This window comes from Camelus bactrianus, chromosome 6, assembly GCF_048773025.1.
Source record: "Camelus bactrianus isolate YW-2024 breed Bactrian camel chromosome 6, ASM4877302v1, whole genome shotgun sequence".
NCBI classification, from domain to species: Eukaryota; Metazoa; Chordata; class Mammalia; order Artiodactyla; family Camelidae; genus Camelus; species Camelus bactrianus.
Window position 1 is genome coordinate 94491577 of NC_133544.1, and position 22489 is coordinate 94514065.

The 22489-nt window shown below is 41.1% G+C and overlaps 1 protein-coding gene across 6 annotated transcripts in view; it reads left to right on the plus strand.

The window, feature by feature from the left end:
* The window catches only part of LOC105068527 (ubiquitin carboxyl-terminal hydrolase 3), a 207438-nt gene that overhangs the window by 145947 nt on the left and 39002 nt on the right, over window positions 1–22489 (plus strand). For 3 of the 6 annotated variants that reach the window (XM_074366387.1, XM_074366391.1, XM_074366392.1), the window contains exon 14: window positions 4187–5568. The exons of 1 other annotated variant lie outside the window; for it this stretch is intronic. Coding sequence is in view for 1 of the 5 variants with exons in the window: in XM_074366393.1 (XP_074222494.1) it covers window positions 6610–6645; window positions 21090–21500 (447 nt within the window). In the remaining 4 variants the exon portion in view is untranslated. Of the gene's footprint in view, window positions 1–4186; window positions 5569–6609; window positions 6646–15800; window positions 19710–21089; window positions 22394–22489 lie in introns of those variants that run through there. 2 more of the 6 variants (XM_074366393.1, XM_074366389.1) reach the window with 2 other exon arrangements.

The window sequence follows — 22489 nt, forward strand, 5'->3', positions numbered from 1 at the left end:
AGCCATTGTGGGAAACAGTAGGGACATTACTCAAGAGACTAAGATAGACTTGCAAAAAGCTTTGATCTCTGTGGCAGGGCGACCAGCTCCCAAAGGCCCAGGCCTCACCCGTTATTGTACCGCAGGTCAACTGTGAAGCAGAAGGTCCGGGGTGGCCTCCACTGGCCAGGCTGGTCCACCTACACAGGAAGGCCATGACCTGAGGGCCAGGGGGAGGTGCTCCCTGGCTGTCCAGCCACCTCCCACCTCCAGGATTTGCACCCCCTTTCCCAAACCCAGGTATAAGTGGCAGCAAAGACTACTAATGTGGGGGGTGGGGCACCACGAACCAGGGTGGGGGACCGGACCTGCTTCAGGGTCCTAACAGGACATGTGGTCTGGATCTCTCACCCACGCACCCCTCCGTGTGCGCCTCCCCAACAGCACAGCCCAGGCCTCCCCCGCCGACTCCCCCGACCTGCGTGCCCCCACCAGCGCCCCCTTAGCCGCCTGGCGGCAGCAGCGGAGACAACGGCACGCGGCGGCCCAGACCCCAGGCCGCGTTCCTCTTCCGGGAGCTGGTCCAGGAGCACCCGGCTCCCGCCCAGCTTCTACAAGCTCTGGGCGGTTTCCGGCGTCTGCAAGTCTGCGCGTGCGCGTGCGCGCCCCTCCTCCTCCCCCCCGCAACACGGATGCTGGGGCGGGGTCTCCTGCTGTACAGCCCTTGGACAGTGGGGCTGGGGGGCGGGACCGGGCAGGGGCCCGCCCCCCCTGCCCGCTCTGCCAGGTCTCCATCCCCAATGCCCCCACCCCACCAGCAATCGGGGCCGCAATCAACCATAACCACCCCTGGCCCCGGGCGGGGCCACATCCCTTGGCCCCACTCCCCTCGGCCCCACTTCTCCTGCTCTCCTCCCTCTCCCCGTTACTGTCCCCCAGACCCTGGCCAAGCCCAGTTTCCAACTGGATCTCCAAGATGGGGCTCCCTCTCATACCAAGAAGCAAGCACAGGGTCTCCCTGCAGGGCTGGTGGAACTGGACCCAGTCCTGGACCTCCTGCAGGAGCAGGCTCTGGGTTAGGGTTGGGATTGGGGTTGGTGTTCAAGGTTAATGTTAGTGTTGGGGTTGGGGTCGGGATCAGGTTTAGGGATTTGGGGTTAGGGTTAGGATTTCAGGTGAGGGCTGACGGGTTAGGAGTTGGGGTAGGGGTAGTTTTAGGGTTAGGGTTTTAGGGTTAGGCTTATTGCTAAGGTTAGGATTTGGGAGAAGGAGTAGGAGTTAGGGTTAAGGCTAGGGGTAGGGATAGGGTTAGGTTTAGAGGTTAGGGGTCAAGACCAGAGCCAGAGTTTAGGGATAGGTTTGGGGTTAGGGCTAGGGTTAGGGGAGAAGGAGGAGAAGGATTAGGGTTAGAGGGGAGGAGGAACAGGAGTAGGATAAGGTTAGAGTTAGCGGTTGGGTCAAGTTATGGTTTGGTATAGGGTTAGGGTTTGTGTTCTCGTTCAGGTTTGAGGTTCTGGTTAAGGCTAGGAAAAGGATTAGGGGCTGGGTTAGGGTTAGGACTTGGGGTAGGGGTTAGGTGTTAGGACTAGGGCTAGGGCTAGGGCAGGCTGTACATGGGGGGGGAGGGGGAGCCAGACTAGGATGAGATGTCAGTTGGAAGATCCCAGTCTCTGCAGATGACAGCAGCCATGGGGTTGGAGGGGAAGGACACTACCCACATGAAGGAAGGAAGACCCCAGTCCTGGAGGCTCCCTGGTGTGTGGGGGGGGGTCCTGCCATCAGTGGCCCCATCACTGGGAGGGAGAAAACCACTGGGAGTCATACATAGCTATCGAAGGAATAAAACCAAACACAAAATAAGAATCAGCAGAATGTGGTAATCCAATCATAAAGGACAGTCAAATGTGCTTATACATATTCAAGAAATCAATCAACTTAGTTATAAATAATTAGTTCATTTGTGTCATTATTATTATTATTATTAATTATTTAGATTCCTCATATAAATGATGTCATATGGCATTTTCTTTCTCTTTCCTGTCCAATTCACTTAGAATGACATTCTTCAGGTCCATCCATATTGCTGCAAAGGCATTATTTTATTCTTTTTCATGGCTGAGTAGTGTTCCATTGTATATATGTACCACAGCTTCTTTATCCAGGCATCTGTTGGTGGATGGATGGACAACATTTGGGTTGTTTCCATGTCTTGGCTATTGTAAATAGTGCTGCTATGAACATTGGGGTGCAGGTGTCTTTTGAATTATATTTTTCTCTGGATATATGCCCAGGAGTGGGATTGCTGGAACACATAGTAAGTCTATTTTCAGTTTTTAAAGGAACCTCCATCTACACTCCCTGCACCAATCTACACTCGCACCAACAGTGTGGGAGGGTTGCTTTTTCTCCACACCCTCTTCAGCATCTATCACTTGTAGACTTATCAATGATGCCTATTCTGACTGTTGTGAGGTGATACCTCATTGTACTTTTGCTCTTCATTTCTCTTACAATGAGTGATACTCAGCATTTTTTTCATGTGCTTATTGGCCATTTGTATGTCTTCATTGGAGAATTGCTTGTTTAGGTCTTCTGCCCGTTTTTGGATCGGGTTGCTTGTTTCTTTGATATAAGGTGTATGAGCTGTTTGTATGTTTTGGAAATTAGTCCCTTGTCAGTAACATTTGCAAATATTTTCTCCCATTCTGTAGGTTGTTTTTTCATGTTGTTGATGGTTTCCTTAGCTGTGGAAAAGATTTTAAGTTTAATTAGATCCCACTTGTTTATTTTTGCTTTTATTTCCAGTACTCAAAGATCTGGTTCAAAAAATATTTTGCTGTAATGTATGTCCACGAGTGTTCTGCTTGTGTTTTCCCCTAGGAGTTTTATAGTATCTGGTCTTATATTTAGGTCTTTCATCCATTTTGAGTTTATTTTTGTACATCGTATTGGAGAATGTTCTAATTTCAGTCTTTTACAGGTAGTTGTCCAGTTTTCACAGCACCGCTTATTGAAGAGACTGCCTTTTCTCCATTGTATATTCTTGCCTTCTTTGTTGTAGATTGACCATATATGTGTGGGTTAATTTCTGGATTTTCTATCCTATTCCACTGATCTATGTGTCTGTTTTTGTGCCAGTACCGTTCTGCTTTGATTACTGTAGCTTTGTAGTATAGTCTAAAGTCAGGGAGCATGATTTCTCCAGCTCCGTTCTTCTTTTTCAAGATTGTTTTGGCTATTTTGGGATCTTTTGTGAGGAAATCTTTTTCAATCAGAAATATATGAAGAATGGAAAATTCTTTGTGTATCATCTTAGGTTATAAGTACCGAGCATTTATTTAGATTTTTAAATTCCAGAGAATTCATTATTTTATTGTCATTTGTCTGAAAATCCTTACATTTTGAAGAAATCTCTTTCCTTATGACTCCTCTTTACAGGTCATTGAGTTTTAGTACCTTCTGAATATATGGCATTTAGTTGCAGGAAAATAATAACCTGATCCCTAGGACAATGGCCTTTTTTTTTTCACTTTACACACAGAAAACTTGACACTCCACAGTGTGCACAGCCTGCCCCTGGTCACTCACGGGGGCTAAAACTCTGATCTCCAGACTTCTGGCCCAGCCCCACTACCAGCTTATCCTAATGACCTTGTCCAGGTGCTGCCCGGGTGAAGGAAAAGGACAGCTTGACCAGCACCGTCTAAACAGATGCTCCCTGAGAAAATGCCATCCATTTCAACCCTCACTTTGGATCTTGAGGTCACTCACACAGAGTCTGTATTCTGCCCATGAATATACGAGATTATAGCAGGCATATCATTATTGCCACGTAATGAACTTAATAGCCATTATTTAGAAATAATTTGCATAGAAACAATCACAAAACTTACTATAAATGGTATCTTGTTATGAAAGTAACTTCTCAGAAAGGGCCTGACCCCAAATGATGGGCTGTTTGCAGCTTTACATCAGGCCCTCAGCTCCCACCTAAGTTGTCATAACGGGTCAGTCAGGAAGAGTGGAGACAAGTGGAGGCCAACTCCTCAGGCTTCTGAGAGGACTGTGGTTAACAGTCGCCATCACAGAATCCTGATTTCTCATCCCAGGGGAAAGGCTAGTTTTAAAAACAGCCACAAACAACCTGGAGGCCAGGTTGCAGATGACACAGAGGGCCACAGGGCGACCTCCCCCTCCTCTATTTCAGCTGGACGATGTCAGCGGATGCCATCCAAGGGAGACATGCCAAGGAGTTCAAACTTCCAACTGCAAGCCCAGAGCATCACTTCTCAACTGCCCATTTCTGAGGTGAACAGGCCCTTGAACTACAAGCATGGCTCTGAGCATTGAGAACTGCACTGAAGAGGGTGGTAAGAGGGTCCCAATGACCCCAAGGGGCTTTTAATGGGCTCCTTGGAGAAAACAGCAATTCTAAATATTCTTCAGGATTAAGCCACCAGAGCCTGTGACAGCCTGACCCACGGCTGCCAGGTGCTAAGGCTGCACTGCTTTTAAATTTGGCCTCTGAATGTGATTTGTTCTACCAACCAAAATGTGCTCCAAACTTGCTGGTGTCCAGAAATAGAGGAACGTCCACCCAGAAGAAACATCAAATAAACAAACTGGTGGATGTCAGGGGAACTTCATTTACTCCTGGAATTTCTACTGCTTTGGGGCAGAGAGAATGAGGGTCTTTGTTTCTGTGGAGTTTGAGCCCAAGCTGGGTTCAGGTCCTGGGTGACACATGAGAGACATGGAAGCCACATCTAGGAAAGTGCCCTGCAGCTCCTTGATGGTAAGATCCACTGGTGAAGTACTGGCCTGATCACAGGTGCCAGATCCTGAAGTCCATGTCTTCGTGTAGCCTATGAACCATTCTGTGCTGTCCTGAGTTATGGTCAGAGAGGGAGAAGAGGGCCTGCCCTGCGAAATGTGCACTCTCATCATCTCAGCTTATCCAGACGGTGACTACATTTTACATCTGACCTCTCAAACTCTGTCGGTGAGGTGGTGGTGATTGTGAGTTGAGACTTAAGCACGAATCAGGACTCTTTCCCGACCTGGAAAGGGCGGCCCAGCAGTAACCCAGCACTCTCTGATGCCTGTTCTCTGGATGAGCAGTTCTTGTATCTGATATAACCACACTCAGTTGCTTTCTTAATAAGCTATGCCTTTCACAACTCTTGTGTTTTTGAATATACTATTCCCTCTGCCCAAATGTTTTTGTTAAAGTTTTCCAACTTCTCCTTTACCTTCAAAACCCCATTCAGACTCAAAGACATAGTAAAAAAAAAAAAAAAAAAAAAAAAAAAATGGTTACCAGGCGGAAAGGGGGTAGGAAGGGATAAGCTGGCAGTCTGAGATTTGCAAATGTTAACTACCATATATAAAGTAGGTAAACAATAAGTTTCTCCTGTAGAGCACAGGGAACTATATTTAATATCTTGTAGTAACCTATAATGAAAAACAAAATGAAAACAAATGTGTATGTATACGTATGCCTGAAACATTATGCTGTGCGCCACAAACTGACACATTGCCAACTGACTATATTTCAGTAAATAAGTAAATAAATGCATTCAAACTGAAGTCCTCTGTGACACATTTTCCTGTACCCCCACTTTCTTCTCTGCTCCTCCTACTTCTACTGTGGCCTTATCACATTACCTTATGCTTAGCCCTGTACGTGCAGCACACCTCCCACTGGTCCCGTTGGTCCAAGAGCTCTCACATCTCCCTTTTAGTCCCCAACAGAAAACCCAGGATAAAAGTCTGTTCTTTAAATCATAAAAACATTAATGAATAAAGGTATGATAAAATAAAACACACTGCCAATTATAAAACTGCAGGATGTACTTGCTTTGACTTTCTTTTAAAGTCAGCAACTCTTCCTTCACATGAATCCACCCTCCAAGGCAGAGACGCACCCAGCCTGGCCAGCAGCCACACCGCAGTACACAGCAAACCACAAAGGGTACGATGACTTAAAATGCTCAGTGGCAGAAGAGAACTGTAGTAACTTTGAAGGAAACCTGTCCTGTCAGTAGACACAGAACCAGGAATGAGAATAAGGGGGAAAGGGAGGAAATGTGTCAAAGAAAATCCTATTTGGTGACGGGGGTGGTGGCTGCTGTCGGCACAGTCTTCCCAAAGCCTTCTGTGAGCTGCACAGCATGGCCTGGACTGGAGTGGAAGGTAAGTCTGCAGACAGCCGTCATGACCTCTGCACCATTTTCAGTAGGGTGAGTGGTTGCAATGATTCTGGTGCAAAATACTCATGAAGTCAGTAAATTTTTATTGTGGACTGATACGTTCTTAGCCCTAGGAATAAAAATAGCATTAAGACACATTCACTGTCGTGTCTTTCAAGACTGTATAATCTAGCATGGGAAACATACCCATAAAACAGTTATCCTGCAAACACATCTTCAAGGAGAGAAGGAAAGCAGAGCAAGATCTGTTACGGAGAAAACAAAACCAATATAAGGAGATATAAAAAGTACATACTTACATCAATCAGAATATTAATTTAGGTTGCATTTCCATATTTTCTTATAGTTAGATACATTTGCTTACAAGGGGGGGGTTCTGATATTTCTTTCTGTATATCAGGGTTTTTTTCTGCCCTAGGTACCTACGTTTTGGACCCTTACAGACCGCTGGGAGGTATGATTTACAGGGGAATATGGTTTCTATGTTTTTCACATTCTTTCTCTCTCTTGTATTCCAGATGATACATGACCTATAGGGTTTGTTGTAATGACTCATTTTTATTGTTTCATAGGCTAACCAGAAACACAACTCCAAACATGCCAAACTTGCACGTTAGTGACACCACGCCATCCCATGTCCTCTGTCATCTCACCGTGCCATTTCTCCTATGTTGAACTGTCTCTCAACAAGCTCCATTTCCATGCACCCATAACCCCACCCCCTGCAACTCTGTCAGGATGTTTGATGACTTGCTTTTGTTATTATAGCATTTATCATGCATCAATAAGCCAGTTATAAGAAAAGGGTATAGATTAATTCACTGAAAGATACATCGATACATTCTCAATGACATTGCCTATTATTCAAACGCTAATGCAATGATTATGGCAATCACAACACAAAATAAAATATCTCTGGCTTAATAATAGTGGGCCATTAAATCACACAAATGTCTAAGAGCTCTCCAGGGAGTGTTAAAATCGAGCTGCCAAACCAGCTGGGGAAAAAAACCAATCTGAGTTGTCTTTTTCTTTTTCATTTTTTTAAGAGCACATCATAAGGAGAAAATGTAAGCAACCTAGAATCATGTAAATTTTTCCCAAAATAAACATGATCAAGATTCCTCCAACGAATATACTAATAAAACATGAAAATGATTTTGTTATATTTTTATGATGATTTATTTTAAAAATGTCTTCTTTCTACTGTAGCAAAATATTAGTGATCAGATAGCTAGTTATAAAGAAACATTGATATATAGACTGTGGACAAAAGTAATTTGGAGTGATTCTAGAGAAAGTCAGGGAGCAAACAAAAGGATATGTAATGTATTCTAATCTTCCTGTTTTTTCCTGTGGGTCACATATTTGCCAAAGTGGTGATTAGATTAAAACGCAGGGTGAGGTATTGAAGAAGAATGTATTTTTCCCATATTTAGCTCATTCTTCATTCAGGTATTTTCGAGGGTTCATTGCATACGAGGCAGTGTTCTCTGCACAGGAAGTGTAACGGGGGTAAACCCAGTCACGGCTCCTGGTGTGAGTTTCACGCTGCCGGAGGAGACAACAGGAAGCAGAACAACAAATGCATCTTCAATAGGGATGGAAGATGCTTGTGAGAAAATAAAGCAGGATAAGAGGAACTGGGCAGGGTCCTATCTGATACAGCGATCTCTGGGAGGGCATCTCTTCTAGGGTGCCATTAAGGAGAGACCAGAAGGAGGCGAAGAAGTGAGGAAATAGATCTCAAAAGGAAGAGACTTTCAGATACAGGAAGCACAGATCCTGAGGCAGGTCAGCATGTGGTGCGTCCAGGAGCCGGTGGGGCTGCTGATGCTGTACTTGGACCTGAGCCAGCAAGACGGGAGGAACCGGGAGGATCGCAGGTTAGCGAGGCAGGCGCCCTCTGGAGGCCATTGCAAGTACTTCAGCCTTTACCGTGAAATGGGAAGCAATTAGAGGTGCTCCCACTTACCCTTCAAAGGGTGGCATCTCTCTCTCCAGTGAAAGGAGAAGATGAGTACAGCTAGGGTAAATGAGACTGAAAACTGACTTAAAAGCATGCGTCTTTAAAGGAGTCTCTCATGCTCATTAGAATAGAAACAGGAGACCATCGTCTTTCCAGCCAGCTCACCATCACGGAGAGAGAGGGAAGGTGGGGACAGAAGACAGAATATTCTGAGGTTCTTTTATTGTTTAGTCAATGGAGTCAGCTGGGGGTTGGGGAGGGGACAGAGGCTTAGCCACTTTATGTTTTATTTCTCATCTGTAAGTGGGGGTGATAATAGTTGCTGATGGTAACAGTCTATTAGTTGTTGCTGTGTTTCTTCTTGTGTTATTGTTACTATTATATTTATTGTGCTGATGAAAATCAGATTTTTAAGCCTATGTTCTAAGATCTAGATGTCAAACTGCAATATATAAGTTAGCATCAATGAACTGTCCCTATGGAACCTTTTACAAATAGCGTATTGCCCTTCACTCTTAGTGACCTTGTAGTCCCAAATTGCAGTTATTTGCATGAAACTGATAAAAGTTACCTTCACCATACATACCCTTATGCATTTTGGTGTAGGAACTTTACAATTTAATTACAAAGTAATTATTTAAGTGTGAAACAACATTCAGAATATGAAGATTAAATGTGACCAGAACGACTTTAATACTATCAGTAAAAATTCGGCCCAGTGAATCAGAAAGTTTAAAACAGTTATGCTCATATTGGGTGCTGATGCAAGTACCGCTCTCATTCACACGACTCCCCATGCAGTACGTGGACACAAAAAGCAACACCTGGATTATAGCATGTGTATCCATTGTTTTTCTATCAAATAGAAAAAGTTTTTCATGAAATCTAAAGGAATGACCTAATGACCTAGCACCATTAAGAGCTTCTGGTGATAGATATTCGGTTTTAGATCTTTAATTAACAGTCAAATAAGCCGAGCTAATAAACTTTCTTGCCCTATTCGTTGCCATCTTGACCCAATAAATAGCCATTTGGATTTTGATAAATAAATCTACTGAGAATTACTTGAATCTTTAAGGAGACAAATAAAATTGAGGTTTAAAAATCAATGCTATTTCATCTGCTTTTTGGGGGGGGGGAATTATTTGCAGACAGGGACAAAAAAATCACTTGAATCCAAGTTACATTTTCGTTTGCTTAAATTATCACCAGAAACATTTGCAAAGGCATGGATTGAATATAGCATCAGAATTGAAATGATCTAACTTTCAAATATTATACAGGTCCTCATTAGTAAGTGCCTCATCGCTCCAATGTCTCAGCTCTCAGGGGATAAAAAAGGCAAAGGCGGTCATCCACAATGTGTTTGTGAGTGCAGAACGTTTCCATTTTCTCAATACAGAGAAGCTACGGCTGGTCTTACTCATTTGCCTCATCTGTGATTGTCACAGGCTTCAGTTACAAGAGTAATGAATTTTCTTTTGAATAAATAGTTTTAAAATAAAAAATCACCCTGTGATTTGTGAACTTTTTTCTACTATGTTTTCTACTTCATCACTTTAGGTTGCTTTCCCCTGAGTCCTGGCGTTGAGAGGGCAATGCCTGAAACAGTGGTGACCTTTAGTTCTCTGCATTTCAGAATTTATTCCAGGCTTTTGACTTGACTGTGTGTTTATAATAGTAGAAATCTATTTGAAAATATACTTCTCAAGGACAGTGAATGAAAAAGCAGGGAACACTGAAACCCTGAAATAATAGCTTTTGGAAGATGGCTTGAAAGTAGATTGCCTGCTAAGCCATTATTCTCTGACGTTTTAAAAGTTTTGATTGAGGAATTTTGCTGGGAGGGTGAGCAGGGGCATTTCCAGTATGAATGCCAGGAGACCACCATGCCATGTTTCACACAATAGGAGGAACGGAGCAGGTGCTGAAGGCAGGCAAAAGGGAGGGAAAGAGAAAGCAGTGCTGGTGGGGTCATTTCCGCAGTGACCCCAGTCTTCTGTTAGGCGTACTGACTGGCTGTGGATGTAATTGTAGTAATGGATGGAAAGCTACATTGAAGCCTACACCCGCATCACGTCCTCTTGGTTGCTCTGGTTTTGTCCTCTGGCACATCATAAGGCATGAATAGCAAAGTAATGCCATAAAGCAAGAGTCTTTCTCTTTCTTTATTCAGCAAACATTTATGGACCACCCACATTTCTTAGTGTATAGCTTATCAGTCCCTACACATCATCATGCTCATCATGTAGGCTTGGAAGACCACTGACACCATCAGCACTTCTGTTTCATCACCTGCAAAGTGAGAGCAACACTAATCATCACAACATGAGGACAAGGACTCAATGGAGTAATCTATTCACAGCGCTTCCTACACACAAGGGCACATAGCAAACCCTCAGTGTTGGCTTTCATTGTAACCATGTGGTAGCACCAGCTTCTAAACTGTAGAAATGAGGCTAAACAAAATAAAAATCATTTCATGTGTCTCCCACACTGCTGCTTGTGCATTAGAAAGCCTTTCATTTTCTAGCACATTGGGAAGAAATCATATCTTAGGGGAAGTAAAAATGAAAAGAGAAGTAGTTTGGTGGGGCATAGTTTCAGTTCTATCAAGGGTGGCATTACCAAAGTTTATTTTTCAGAACTTAAAAAAAAAAGTAAATTCCCTTGTTAAATAAATTCTATATTATTTAGTGCTTCTGAAATTTTACCACACACAAAAAAGAGCCCATCAATGGCCTTGAGATGCTGAGATAAAAACAAACACCAGAGACAACCACAAAAACATCTTCAGCACAAGATTGTTCAAATTTAAAAATCATAAATATCTGAGCATTCTACCTGAAATCATTTTGTTGGGGAGGGGGTAACTTTGGATCTATTAACCACTGACACTAGGAAAAGGCTGAACACTAGTAAAATGTAATTTAGGAAACAAAATGGAAAAAAAAAAATGCTCTCATCCCAGAAGCACGGTTAAGGAGGGCAACAGACAAGAAGTATGAGAAAGAACATGCATGTAAAGGAGTCGATGTGAGGGTAACCCCAGGCTGGGACAGCAGCCTCTTCCAAGGTCAGCAGATGTGTGTGACTCGTCATTGTGAATGACTACAACTCCACTTTGCTTATTGCCTGCATTGCAGTTATCCATATCACTGTTACTTTCAAAGCTTGATAAATTAAAGTTGTCTACCTACTTGAAAAAAATAGGTAATTTGTAGAGAAAAGCATTAAGCTGGGATTATACCTCCCACTGTATATTTTCTTCAGAAGATGAACAGGACCAGAGCATTCCATTTGCTAAGTTCTATTTTCTGTTTCACAAATTCACCTCTGAGTGTGTGTTGAGCTCTTTTAGGAAACATGTCCGTCATTTTAGCAGCGCCGTGTGTAATACACTGTCATGATTCTAGGTAGCTGGGTAACTTACATCAGATCCCCGGCACTATTCAATGCGATGCCAAAGGAATGTTTCAGTAGATTGAACATTTAATAAAAGTGTACCCCTTTCCTACTTTCCTTTTTCCAAATACTTTTATTAATTTGTGGGCTAAAATAATGAACCTTTAAGATGCCAAATCCTTTTGACTAGACACCAACATGGTTAAAGACCATAAGTATAGGAATTATAAAAACTGCATTTGGATGGTAACTATTTTAATACGACTGTAAGAGAAGATAGATATCACGGAAGAAAAGTTTGGGTAATTAGTGGAAACCAGGTTATGAGTATAATCATCCTGGAACAGCGTGAATTTTTTTGAATAAGGGTAATATGAACAAATAAATTATTTAGGGCATACGTGTAGTAAATTTTTAAAGAATGCTTTATGTGCTAATTTAATTTGCAGGTAGAGTGAATTTTAGTTTCCCCTAGTGGATAGATTCTCATGCTCAGGTTGTATTAATAATGAAACTTTTAGAGAAAAAAGATGTAAAATTTGTATGAAGAGACAAAGAGAATTACTGCACAAATGGTCTCTTCTCATAACAAATACCACTGTTCACAGGAAGGAAAGTTGCCCAAGACAAAAAGACAACAACAAAGAAAATGATAGCGTCCCTCACTGATCTTTTCCAGTTGCTTTGCGCTCACATAGTTGCAGTTACCTGGGAATTACCCAACCTTCCTGGGCACAGACCTCAACCCTCTCATATTGGAACCCCTCCCTACCTAGTGCCACAAGCTTTAAATAGGCTCCTCTGAGCACAGGGCAGGTGGGTGAGGAAGAACTGGGACGATGATGGGGTAAACTTCCCTTCACTGGCTCAAACACTAGTCTGTTTGGAGGATAGGGACCAGCAAAATAACAAAAATAAGACACAAACATTTATCTAGGAAGAGAATTCTGCAACAGTTGTGTGAGTAATATTTATTTAAAAAAAAAATTAAAGTCTCCAGAAATTGCCCTAAGGGTATGCAGAAGAGGGAGAAACATTTATTCAAATCTTGACGAGAAGAGGGAGAGTCTTGGCATCTGGGCCAGTCCTGCCCCCTTCCCTCCCTCTCACAACAGCCTAGTGTGATAGAAGGCTCCCCAGGATAGATGCTGCTTCTGCCCAGAACTCCCAGCGCAGGGCTGCTGTTCCACCCTGGGGCTGGTGCCAGCCTCCCGGGGAGCTCACGGGTATAATCTGAAACAGCACCCCCCACCCCCACTCACAGGGGGAGAGTGAAGAAAGAAGAGCTCTGTAGAAATCACTCCAGGTTGGTGGGTGACAGTTTTCATAAGCAAAGGAACTTACTTATGAGGTGGCCTTGTTATCTTGGGAGGGCACAAGGTGAGTAGTTTTCCACACCTTCCTGCCAAACCTTGAGAGTTTATGTGGAAGTCTTAACTGGGTCCAGTCCTGTGTACCATCCAGGTAGTGTCCACACTACATTTCTGCCCCACGGCTGTAATCTGAGGGCAACTTCTGGGAATGATGAGGCAAGTCAAACATTTGAGCACGGAGTGGGGGATAATTGGGAAGCCTTCAATTGCTAGGATCCAGCTCACAGGTCAACCAGTGGTCACATCTTCTCTACGATCCCCTCCAATACCTGGAAGGAACAGGTCACCACTTACTGTGGTCCCTGCAGCTGTGTTGCAGAAGCTCTGTTCCAAGCAACTATGAGAGAAGGGGGAGATCTCCTGCCCCACGAGCCTCCGTTCATCATAGGGAAGCCCCACCCCAAGCGCAGTGGGCTTAGAACACTGGGTCCACCTCTGAAACCTGTTTGCTCATAGGTGGAGCTTCCATTCCAAATGTGGTGAGTTGAACAGACCAGCAGCTACCACCCCACTCAACACTCTACTTGCAGAACAGGATAGTGTTCCAAAAGAAGCAGGCTGCTATCTCCACCCCCAGCTTCAGTGCAGAAAGGAACAGGTTCTAACTAGGTACAATTAAATCTGTAACAAGACAGCAGTGCAAAACTTCCTTAGAGGGGAGTGAGTCTTTCAGAATAGATCCTGGAGAAGTTCATGCATGAGGTTGTGTGAAAAACACAGGAGATCTTGGTACAGAGTAGTTGAGAGAGGATGCAGTGCAAGACCAGGCAGAAGTTACATACAGAGAGAAGCGAGAGAGAAAGCTGGAAAGATGGATGGATGAAACCTGAAGCCTGATAACACCCGGTGTCTGAAAGGGGACACAACTTTCATTGGATCAGAATGTGGAGCAACCTGTGCCCCAGAGTGTTGCCGAAACAACAGAGGATCAGCAGCAATTAATAAAAGATAACTTATGAGTGAAGGTTCCAATAGTGGCAAACCATGCTGAAGCTTCATTGAGAGACTAAAGAAGGGGCAGTCAAAGAGAGCTTTGCTAAAATCACAGTCATATCTTGTGAAACTGTAACAGGGAGACTGTGACAGCCCAAGAGTAAGATCATAGGCCTGAAGAGCAACGCCAGAGGGTTCCCATCGCAAGGGCAACAGAGCATCGAAATAGCCCATCAGTTACCCCAAAATGGGGAAGGAGAAAAGACTCCAGTTCTTGAGAATTCAGATGGGAGAGGAAAGCGTTGTGTAGGGAAAGATTTGAAAGATTTATTAGCAAAGGGGAAGTACCTCCAAGAATGAGAGGTGGGCTGATCCAAGGGCGGACAGCAGTGGTCTTCACTTGCCCCTCCTCTTATGCCCTTGCTTAGAGGTGGTCTCTTGACTGACAGCTCTTGCCCCCGGAGTGCTTAGTCACGCTTGGCCCCCTTTGCACACGTCTTTACCCATGAAGCACACAGAAACTCCCATGGGGGGGCTAAACTGCAATGCTAGTTATATTACAACGAACACTAGGTCATGTCAGGTTAGGTCCTTGTCGCTATCGCGCAGATGCAGCTGTCAGGTTCTAACCAGTTTATGGCTGACACTCATTTAGGGAAAGTAAAGCCCCTTTATGCTGGAGGTGGGCATAATGCCATTATCTGGACCCTCCTCCCTCTCCTCCACCTTATCTGCCTGGTGCCCCCACTTATCTACCTAGCTGACACATCCAAGTCGCTAAACAAGCAAGCAGATAAATAAACAACAAGGACAAAAATCCATGGGTTGGGAGGAGTTCGGATCCTTGTTTAGAGTTGCTACAACATACTATCTAAAATATCCAGTTAGCAACACAAAATAAGATGTGCAAAGAAACAACACACAGGGAAAAGCAGAGAATAGAAGCTGACTCTGAAAAGTCCAGGCATTGGGAAAACTTTATACTAAGAAGGTAGAAACAAAACCACGTATGCTTTGCCGCCACACCTATCAGACCCACGGGGTGCAGATCTACAGGGACGGAGAACCAGTTGTGGTGCCTAGATCTGAGGCGGGGACCTGGGGGCTGAATGCTAAGGGGTTCTACTGGTGACAGAATGTTTTATAATTAGATTTGGAATGATGGTTGCACAAATCTCTGACTATACTAAAAAACACCAAATTATATACTTCAATGGTTTATGAATTATACATCTCAATAAGACTGTTTAAAAATGATACAAAGTAATTTTGCACATAAGGTTATTTTTAACAATGGGATAAAACCATTGTACAGAAAATCAACTTCAACTTTTATTTTAAAATTATCTGAAGGAAACGTCGATTGGTACATCATTTGCTCTAATTCACTTTCTATTTTAACTCAAAAACACTTTATATCTGATCCTAGAACTTAGCTATTACACGTGCTTCTCTTTAGCAAAGAGTATGGGAGAAGCAGGGGTCAATACTCTGCACATGGCGAGCCCTGAAGTACAAGCTGACACCTGATCTTCTCTCCCTCTGTCCAGGCAAGATTAGATGATCAGACAGAACTTTAAAAAACACCCTCTATGTTGAAAGAATGAATCAAGTTGAGAACCATAAATAAGGTACGTAAGGACAAGAGAGTGATTCGAGGATTCCTTTAGTTGGTAAGTAGAAATGCAGTGTATTGTAGGTGAAAACCCCTGAAACAGTTCTACCAGAAAGAGTAGCAGTTGCAGACGTGAACTGTTACTATAAAGAACCGCTAAATGAAACTACGCTAAAAGTTAGACCAAAGAAAAGCAGAAAATGAGGTGATTCTTGGTAAAAAGCAGTGCAATCTGGATCAGATTATGCGTTTGGAAATAAACCCAACTCTGAAATGTTTATAAATTTCCATTTGTTACCAACTCCCTTGTGCAGAATAAGAATAGAACACAAGCGTCCATTGAACGCGGGGGCGTGACAGGAGCTGCCGCTAAGAACGTAAGACACTGTAGTAACTCAGCCATATGTGTAGCGTGTGCGAAGGGCGAAGACTGGCAACAGAGATTTGCACAAATAAAACAGCCACTTGAATTCAAATAAGTACACTGAGAGCAGCCACTTCAAAATTTTAATTTCAATAGTTTCCCTTTGCAACGCCTTTAAGTAATGCAGGATGAATCAATGCAAAGTAACTGCTGCATAGATAAGAAATTATTCACTTTTCACGTCGTCTAATTAAATTTCAAACTCCTTAAGTGCAATCCAAAAGAATTATTTTCTATAATGTGAAACCTAGTAAAGAATTTTCCTCACAATTTAAAAGCCAATCATTCTTTGAGGAAACGATTTCTTTATCTACCTATTGGTTTTTAAATGTTTTCGGAAACCACAATCAGGAATTCCAGGTAGACATTCCAGCTGGAAAGCCTGTCCTGGAAATTTTAGGAAAGTGCTGTTTTCATAAGGCCTATGGTATCCTCAGTTTTTCTTTTTTGACCCATTTTAATGTTGAGCTACAACAGACTGCCAGTTATTTCCCCAACAAAAGTAGATTTCTTTGGGATCAGCAAAGAGTTGCAGTTTTGGTTCTCCAGCCATTGCAAGACAGATGCATGTACCCAGCAAAAGAGGAAGAGAACTCTTCCAAGTGGGGGACAGGGGGTTGGGACGGCTACACAAAGCGTCCAAGGCTTCTCACTGGCTGCGTTGTTCCCATCTCTCACTAGCGTGGCTAAGCTCCCGCTAGGAAAGAAGAGGGAGTCCTTCTTCTTGCTGTTGGGCTCTGCTGTCTTTGTAGGGGATGAGGGCTTCCCTTTCTGGCCCCCAGACTCTATTTTAAATGAGGCTTCTGTTTACTATTTTTCTACAATGAGAAGACCATGGCAGCAGCTATAATTGTTCCAAGAACTTTTGTCAAGAAGGTTAATAGTTATCGTACTTTTATTGCCTTTGAATCATATACCTGACCTCCCCCTGTGGCATCAGAGCGCCAGCATCTCTGTGCACCTGCTCTTCCTAGTTGTGCTGCTGAAACTTCGTGTGTGCTATTCATCACGCTGAATGAAATTGTATGGAAAATGCATTTTGTAGCCAATGTGTGGCTACCCCCACCTACTGCCTATATGTCACACTTAAAACCAAAATCATATTGAGAGCTTTTGATTAAATTTCTTTGGGGATGGATTTCAAAACTATGAGACTGAATAATCATTATCATATTAAAAGTAATGATAATAACAAAATTATGTCAGATTGTTATTTTAAATGCTTTCATGCATATTATTTCTATTTCATCTTTCTTCCTCTCTCTCTCTCTCTCCGTCTCCACCCTCCTCACACGCACACACACACACACACACACACACACACACACACACGAGGCATTAACTTCTTTTTTTTTCTGCAAAAGAATATAATTTTATAGTTTGAGGTGATTCATTGTCAAAAAATTTAGGAACATTATTACTCTTGCTATTTAAAGTTTTATCTAGTCACTCCTGTGTTAAACTACAAAAGACAATGCTACCACAGTGGAATGAATCGCTTAAAAACAGGAGAGACAATAAGCAAACCTGTCCTCTTACTCAACAAGAAAACAATTTTCCCTCTTGCCTTAAAAAGCAATTTCAATAATATCCAAAGTTAACAGAAAGCCTCAAAACTTAGAAAAAAATTTTAATTCTTAATTCTGGTAATTCAATTTTAAGTTTACAAGACAGGCAACACAAACAGTATTCAAATCAGACTTTATTTGAATACAGACACTTTCTCAAGTATTCTTCTGCACACAAAGATTTCTTCTTTACAGTGTTCAAATTACAAATGTTTTGTTATCAGACAGAGTAAGACAAACGATGCCACTGAAAAAGTTATTATAAATATGGTTCTGCTCCATAATGATAAATTTTATATGCAACCTACATGTTTCATCAAACTTAAAGCACATAAATGCACTCTGTACAAATAGACTCCATATTTTGATAAGTACCCGATTGTTAACTTTACCAAACACTTCAAGCAGAATCAAATTTTCACTTGATCATAGCAAATACAAAACTGACATAAATTGGACCTAAGATCATTTTATACATACAAAATTAAGTTCTGATCTCACAAACTGCTAGTATTCCTCGAATTACAATATGAATAGCAAACATCTGAGCGGAGAGACAAATGCAGCTAAAAAGTGCAAACAAAACTTCAGCCTTCAGTATTTGCCACATAAATCTATTTATTCTCCTCATAAAATACAATTACAAAGTCTCAAATAGTTATCATTCACAAAGCTATTTATAGTTCACAGGCAGTTCTACACAAAATTCCCTCTTGCCCACAAGGTAAGGCAGCTCCTGCCTGACAGCGCAGGACTCAAATCCAGTTTCCCGAACTTCACATCCCATGTCCTCTCTTCCACTAGACCACACATACTTAAAATCCTGTTTATTTTCTAATTGGACAAATGACATTTGGTTCTCACAAACAAACATTCTAGCTATTTGAGAGGCCAAGAATCAACCTTCTCTTAAGTTGCATCAAAGCCTAAAAGTCAGAAAACTGTATATTTCTGCCCAAAGGCAGGGCATTAACTAAAGGACAAAATGTGTGTCTGATATTCTGAATATTCGGAAGCAGATAGAAATACGAACTTCTGATACTCATCATGACTGCTGTAAGGAAGGTTATTCTGGGTTTTGAGAAAGAACAATACTTTTTCTTACTTTTTACTCAAAATTCAAAATGAAGGATGCTGTCATAACTACTATCTTTGTTTCTCCAAATTGTGTCTTTTTTTATATTTGACTAAAAGCTTCTTAACGGCAGGATCTCTTCACACACAACGCTCAATATACAATTTATTTATACACACCCACAACTGAAATGCAGCACCACAGTGGATTTCAGCGTATTCATGGCATGCCTGCACCTCAGCCCCTCTTCGAGTTAGCACTTTCCAAATCCTACACACACACACACACACAGACCCCAATGCTATTCCCTCATTAATGATCTCAGGCTGACAGTGTAATCAAAACAAACAAGAAAAATGTAGCATATAATATTATCCTAATTTCTCTTCTTTTTGTATATATCTGGGACAGTTGGGGACCTTTTTAAAACTACAAATGTGCTTATGTCACTTTTACAATTTAAAAGACGATCTATTACAAATAGTGGGAGAGGTGTACTACCAAGGACAAACCATTAAATTAGCTGAAAAGAACAAAACGCTACTTCTACTCACCACCACTCTTAGCAAAACTTTTTTTGAAATGCAATTCATGTATATTCAAAATACAACAGTAAAACTGAAAAATATTATAGACGTGTTTCAATGTACCATGTATCAATATATAATGATACAGACAAAAATGAGTAAATTAAAAATAAAAAATATTAATGTATCACTGATTAAGACTTGGATTCTGCTTCATTAAGGAAAATAATTCATCAACTACCACTCTGAAAAATCAAAATAAGAATTATAAATTCAAAATATCTATGGTTCAAAATTGAAAAATGTCTTTCAAGTAATTATGTTTAAATATTTAGGCATTTAATGATTGTTCAAGTCATTTTAAGATGTAGGTCAATTACTTGTTTTACAAATTAAGAAATTATGAATATTTTGATTTATTTAATACCTACATACCTATGTTTCATCCAACTTAATTTGAAAGAACTGGAAATGGTATCAGTAATTCAGAATCCCCAGGAAAGTAGCTTCACATTCACAAAGCAGTAGTACAGCTTGAACAATTTCATTGTAAGTCTTATTTTTAAATGACAGCCATAATTTATTGAAATAAAAGATAAGTTACCATAACAGCTAAGTACCATCTACCTACCTCTGCATGTTTAGAAATATCCCCAAGTATTTTTAAGCACATTTAATTCAATAGTAATTATTAACATAAGTAACATACTTCTAACACATAGTACACGGCTTCATCTAGGTATGGCCTTTTAAAAAAATTAGTATTGATAAGAAAATACATGCAATACGGTTAAGTCATTTTCAACAGCACAGCAGAGTATGCATGCAAATATGTTCCCTACCAATCCCAAGTGCCCTAGCAGGTCAAGGACAAAGCCTTAATCTGTCCCCAAAGAAAAGTATTTTAGCAACATACCTAAAACCAAAGCTTAAGGATTTGGTATTTTAAGCCAAACTGTTTATAAAAGCAGGGGAACATGACAGGTAACAAAAGGTTAACTGAATTACACTATCTTGTTGCAAATCCCATGTGATTATGTACCTGAAGAAAAAATGAGACCGTTTATGCTACCTAAAAATACTCACAAATAAAAACTGCCCCTAAACGTGAATTCATGTTAACATAGCCACAATTCATTACATTAGATATTGTCACCCAACACTACAAAATGTTAATGCCAGTCTAAATACTGGAGAACTTCACAAGTAGTTCTTCCCTTCAATAAAGGGAACCCTAAAAACACAAAATCTTAAAAAGAAAGTATTTAAAATTAAAGTAACAGATTATGACACATAGCAGTATTTTTTAATGGTAGGTTTCATTTTTGTGGAGAGAAACTTCAGTGCAATGTTTTACAAAGGACTAAAATGGTTACTTGCTGGAGGGAAAAGAGGGACTCAAAAAAAAAGTTTTTAAATAAAAAGTCATTAAGTAGAATCCTTTCATAAATTGTTATTTTTCATTAAAATAATTATTTATCTCAACGATATACAGGTTCTAAACCAAGTATAAAGATGTATAATATCAAATATGAAATGGAAAGAAAAATTTAAAAATATTTTCTGATTCATGTTTCCACTGTCGTACATATTTAAAGTCTAAATGCCACTGAGCCGTATAGCTGGTTCAAGGTAAAAAAAAAATTTTTTTAAGCCATGAATATTTTTAAATACTTGTAAGCTGGAAATCAATATACAAGACACAGAACTTTACTCTAATGGATAATCAGTTATCAAACAAGACACATCAAAACAGAACAATCTGTAATACTCTGCTAAAACCTAAACCTTTAAAGTAATACTAAATGCATACCCGTTAAATCCAGTGACAATTTTCAGTATTCTTTCCTTCATTTCATCAAAGGGAATATATTCGACATTAGGGTTGGGGGGACCTCTTGGTTCAGGAGCTGAAGTTCTGAAATCATCCATCACTTTCTCCAGTTTGAAAATAAAAGATCCTTTGAATTGGGACCACTGAATCATTGTTTTTCCATTCTCTGCAACAGGACGAAGAAATTGATCCAGGACTGGACGAACTTCTTTTTTTCCCCCTTTCCTCAAAGTCTTTCAGCGCCTCCTGCAGCTTCTCAACGCCCACGGCCTCCCGGAGCCGCTCGCAGCCGCCGCCTCCTTCGGCGGGTCTCCCGGGACCGGAAGGCCTCCCCCCGCCCCCGACGCACGCCCCCTCCCTCGCACGCACTCCAGCACGCAGGCTGACGGGGCGGGGGCGGGGCCGTGGGCGGGGCGGGGGGACCGGGGAGGCGTGGTTGGGCGCAGGCACCGACGGGAGCCGGGGGAAGCGAGCGAGAAAGCGAGACCGAGAGCACCTCCCGGAGCCGCTACCACCGGCCCTCCCACAGGGAGCCCAGCACGTCACCAAGAGCCATGAACTTCTATTTTACAAACGAAACTTGTGATCAAAGGGATCCAATAATTTGAGTATTATCAAGTCAAGTCCAGAAACCAGAGTTCAAACCCAGGAATTCACATACCAATATTTGATACGTTTTCAGAAATGTTTTCAGAAATATCATGATGATGCTTTAGATTGTTTCTTCTGGCAAGGGATACAGTAAAATATTAACTCAAAATGAATGAAAATTACTTTTAGTATTACTGATTACTGCACTGGTGCACCTATCCTGAAGACTATAAAATGTAACAATATATAATATAATAGAATGATCTTATTGCATATAAAATGTTAAATTTTATAATAATTTTAAGGGACCATACACCTTTTCCGGTAATCATGTTTATCTAACTATATTTGAATGTAGAAAATGTAACAGAAAGGAATTAAAAGGAAATAAAAATAGCAAAAAAATTTTTTTGTAAAAGACAGTATTCATATTGTCAGTCTTGAAAATTCTGGGATTTTAAACTATCAACAGCCTACATAAATTAAACTTTGATATAAAAGAAATGTTTCTATATATGTAGAAAAATACCAAAGCTTGTATTATACTATACTATAAAACTAATCTTGATAATTGAAAGGGAACTGAGTCTCCAGGGAATTACGTGACTCTTTTTGTGATCATTGGAGATATTTTAGTAATTTTTACTGTCCTAATCTACCATGTTGTGACTCTTGTCAAAATGGGTCTTCATTCATGGTAACTAGTTAGATGTGGTAGTTCATTCTTTCATCAAATATTGTAAGTTATGCCCATTTCTTTCATACCCATACATCACTCCCTGTATGATTACTAGTTCAGAAAATAGTTTGTATGACAGTATTCCACTATGAACAATGGGCCCTTAACAGAAGAGTCTGTGTATTGTTTATAAACATTTTACAAACCATCATCTGCTAAAATAACAGCTACCATATTTTTTTATTTTATTAGCTATATTTGATTTGTAATTTTATTTTAGTTTATGGCTGAATTGGTATGCAAGC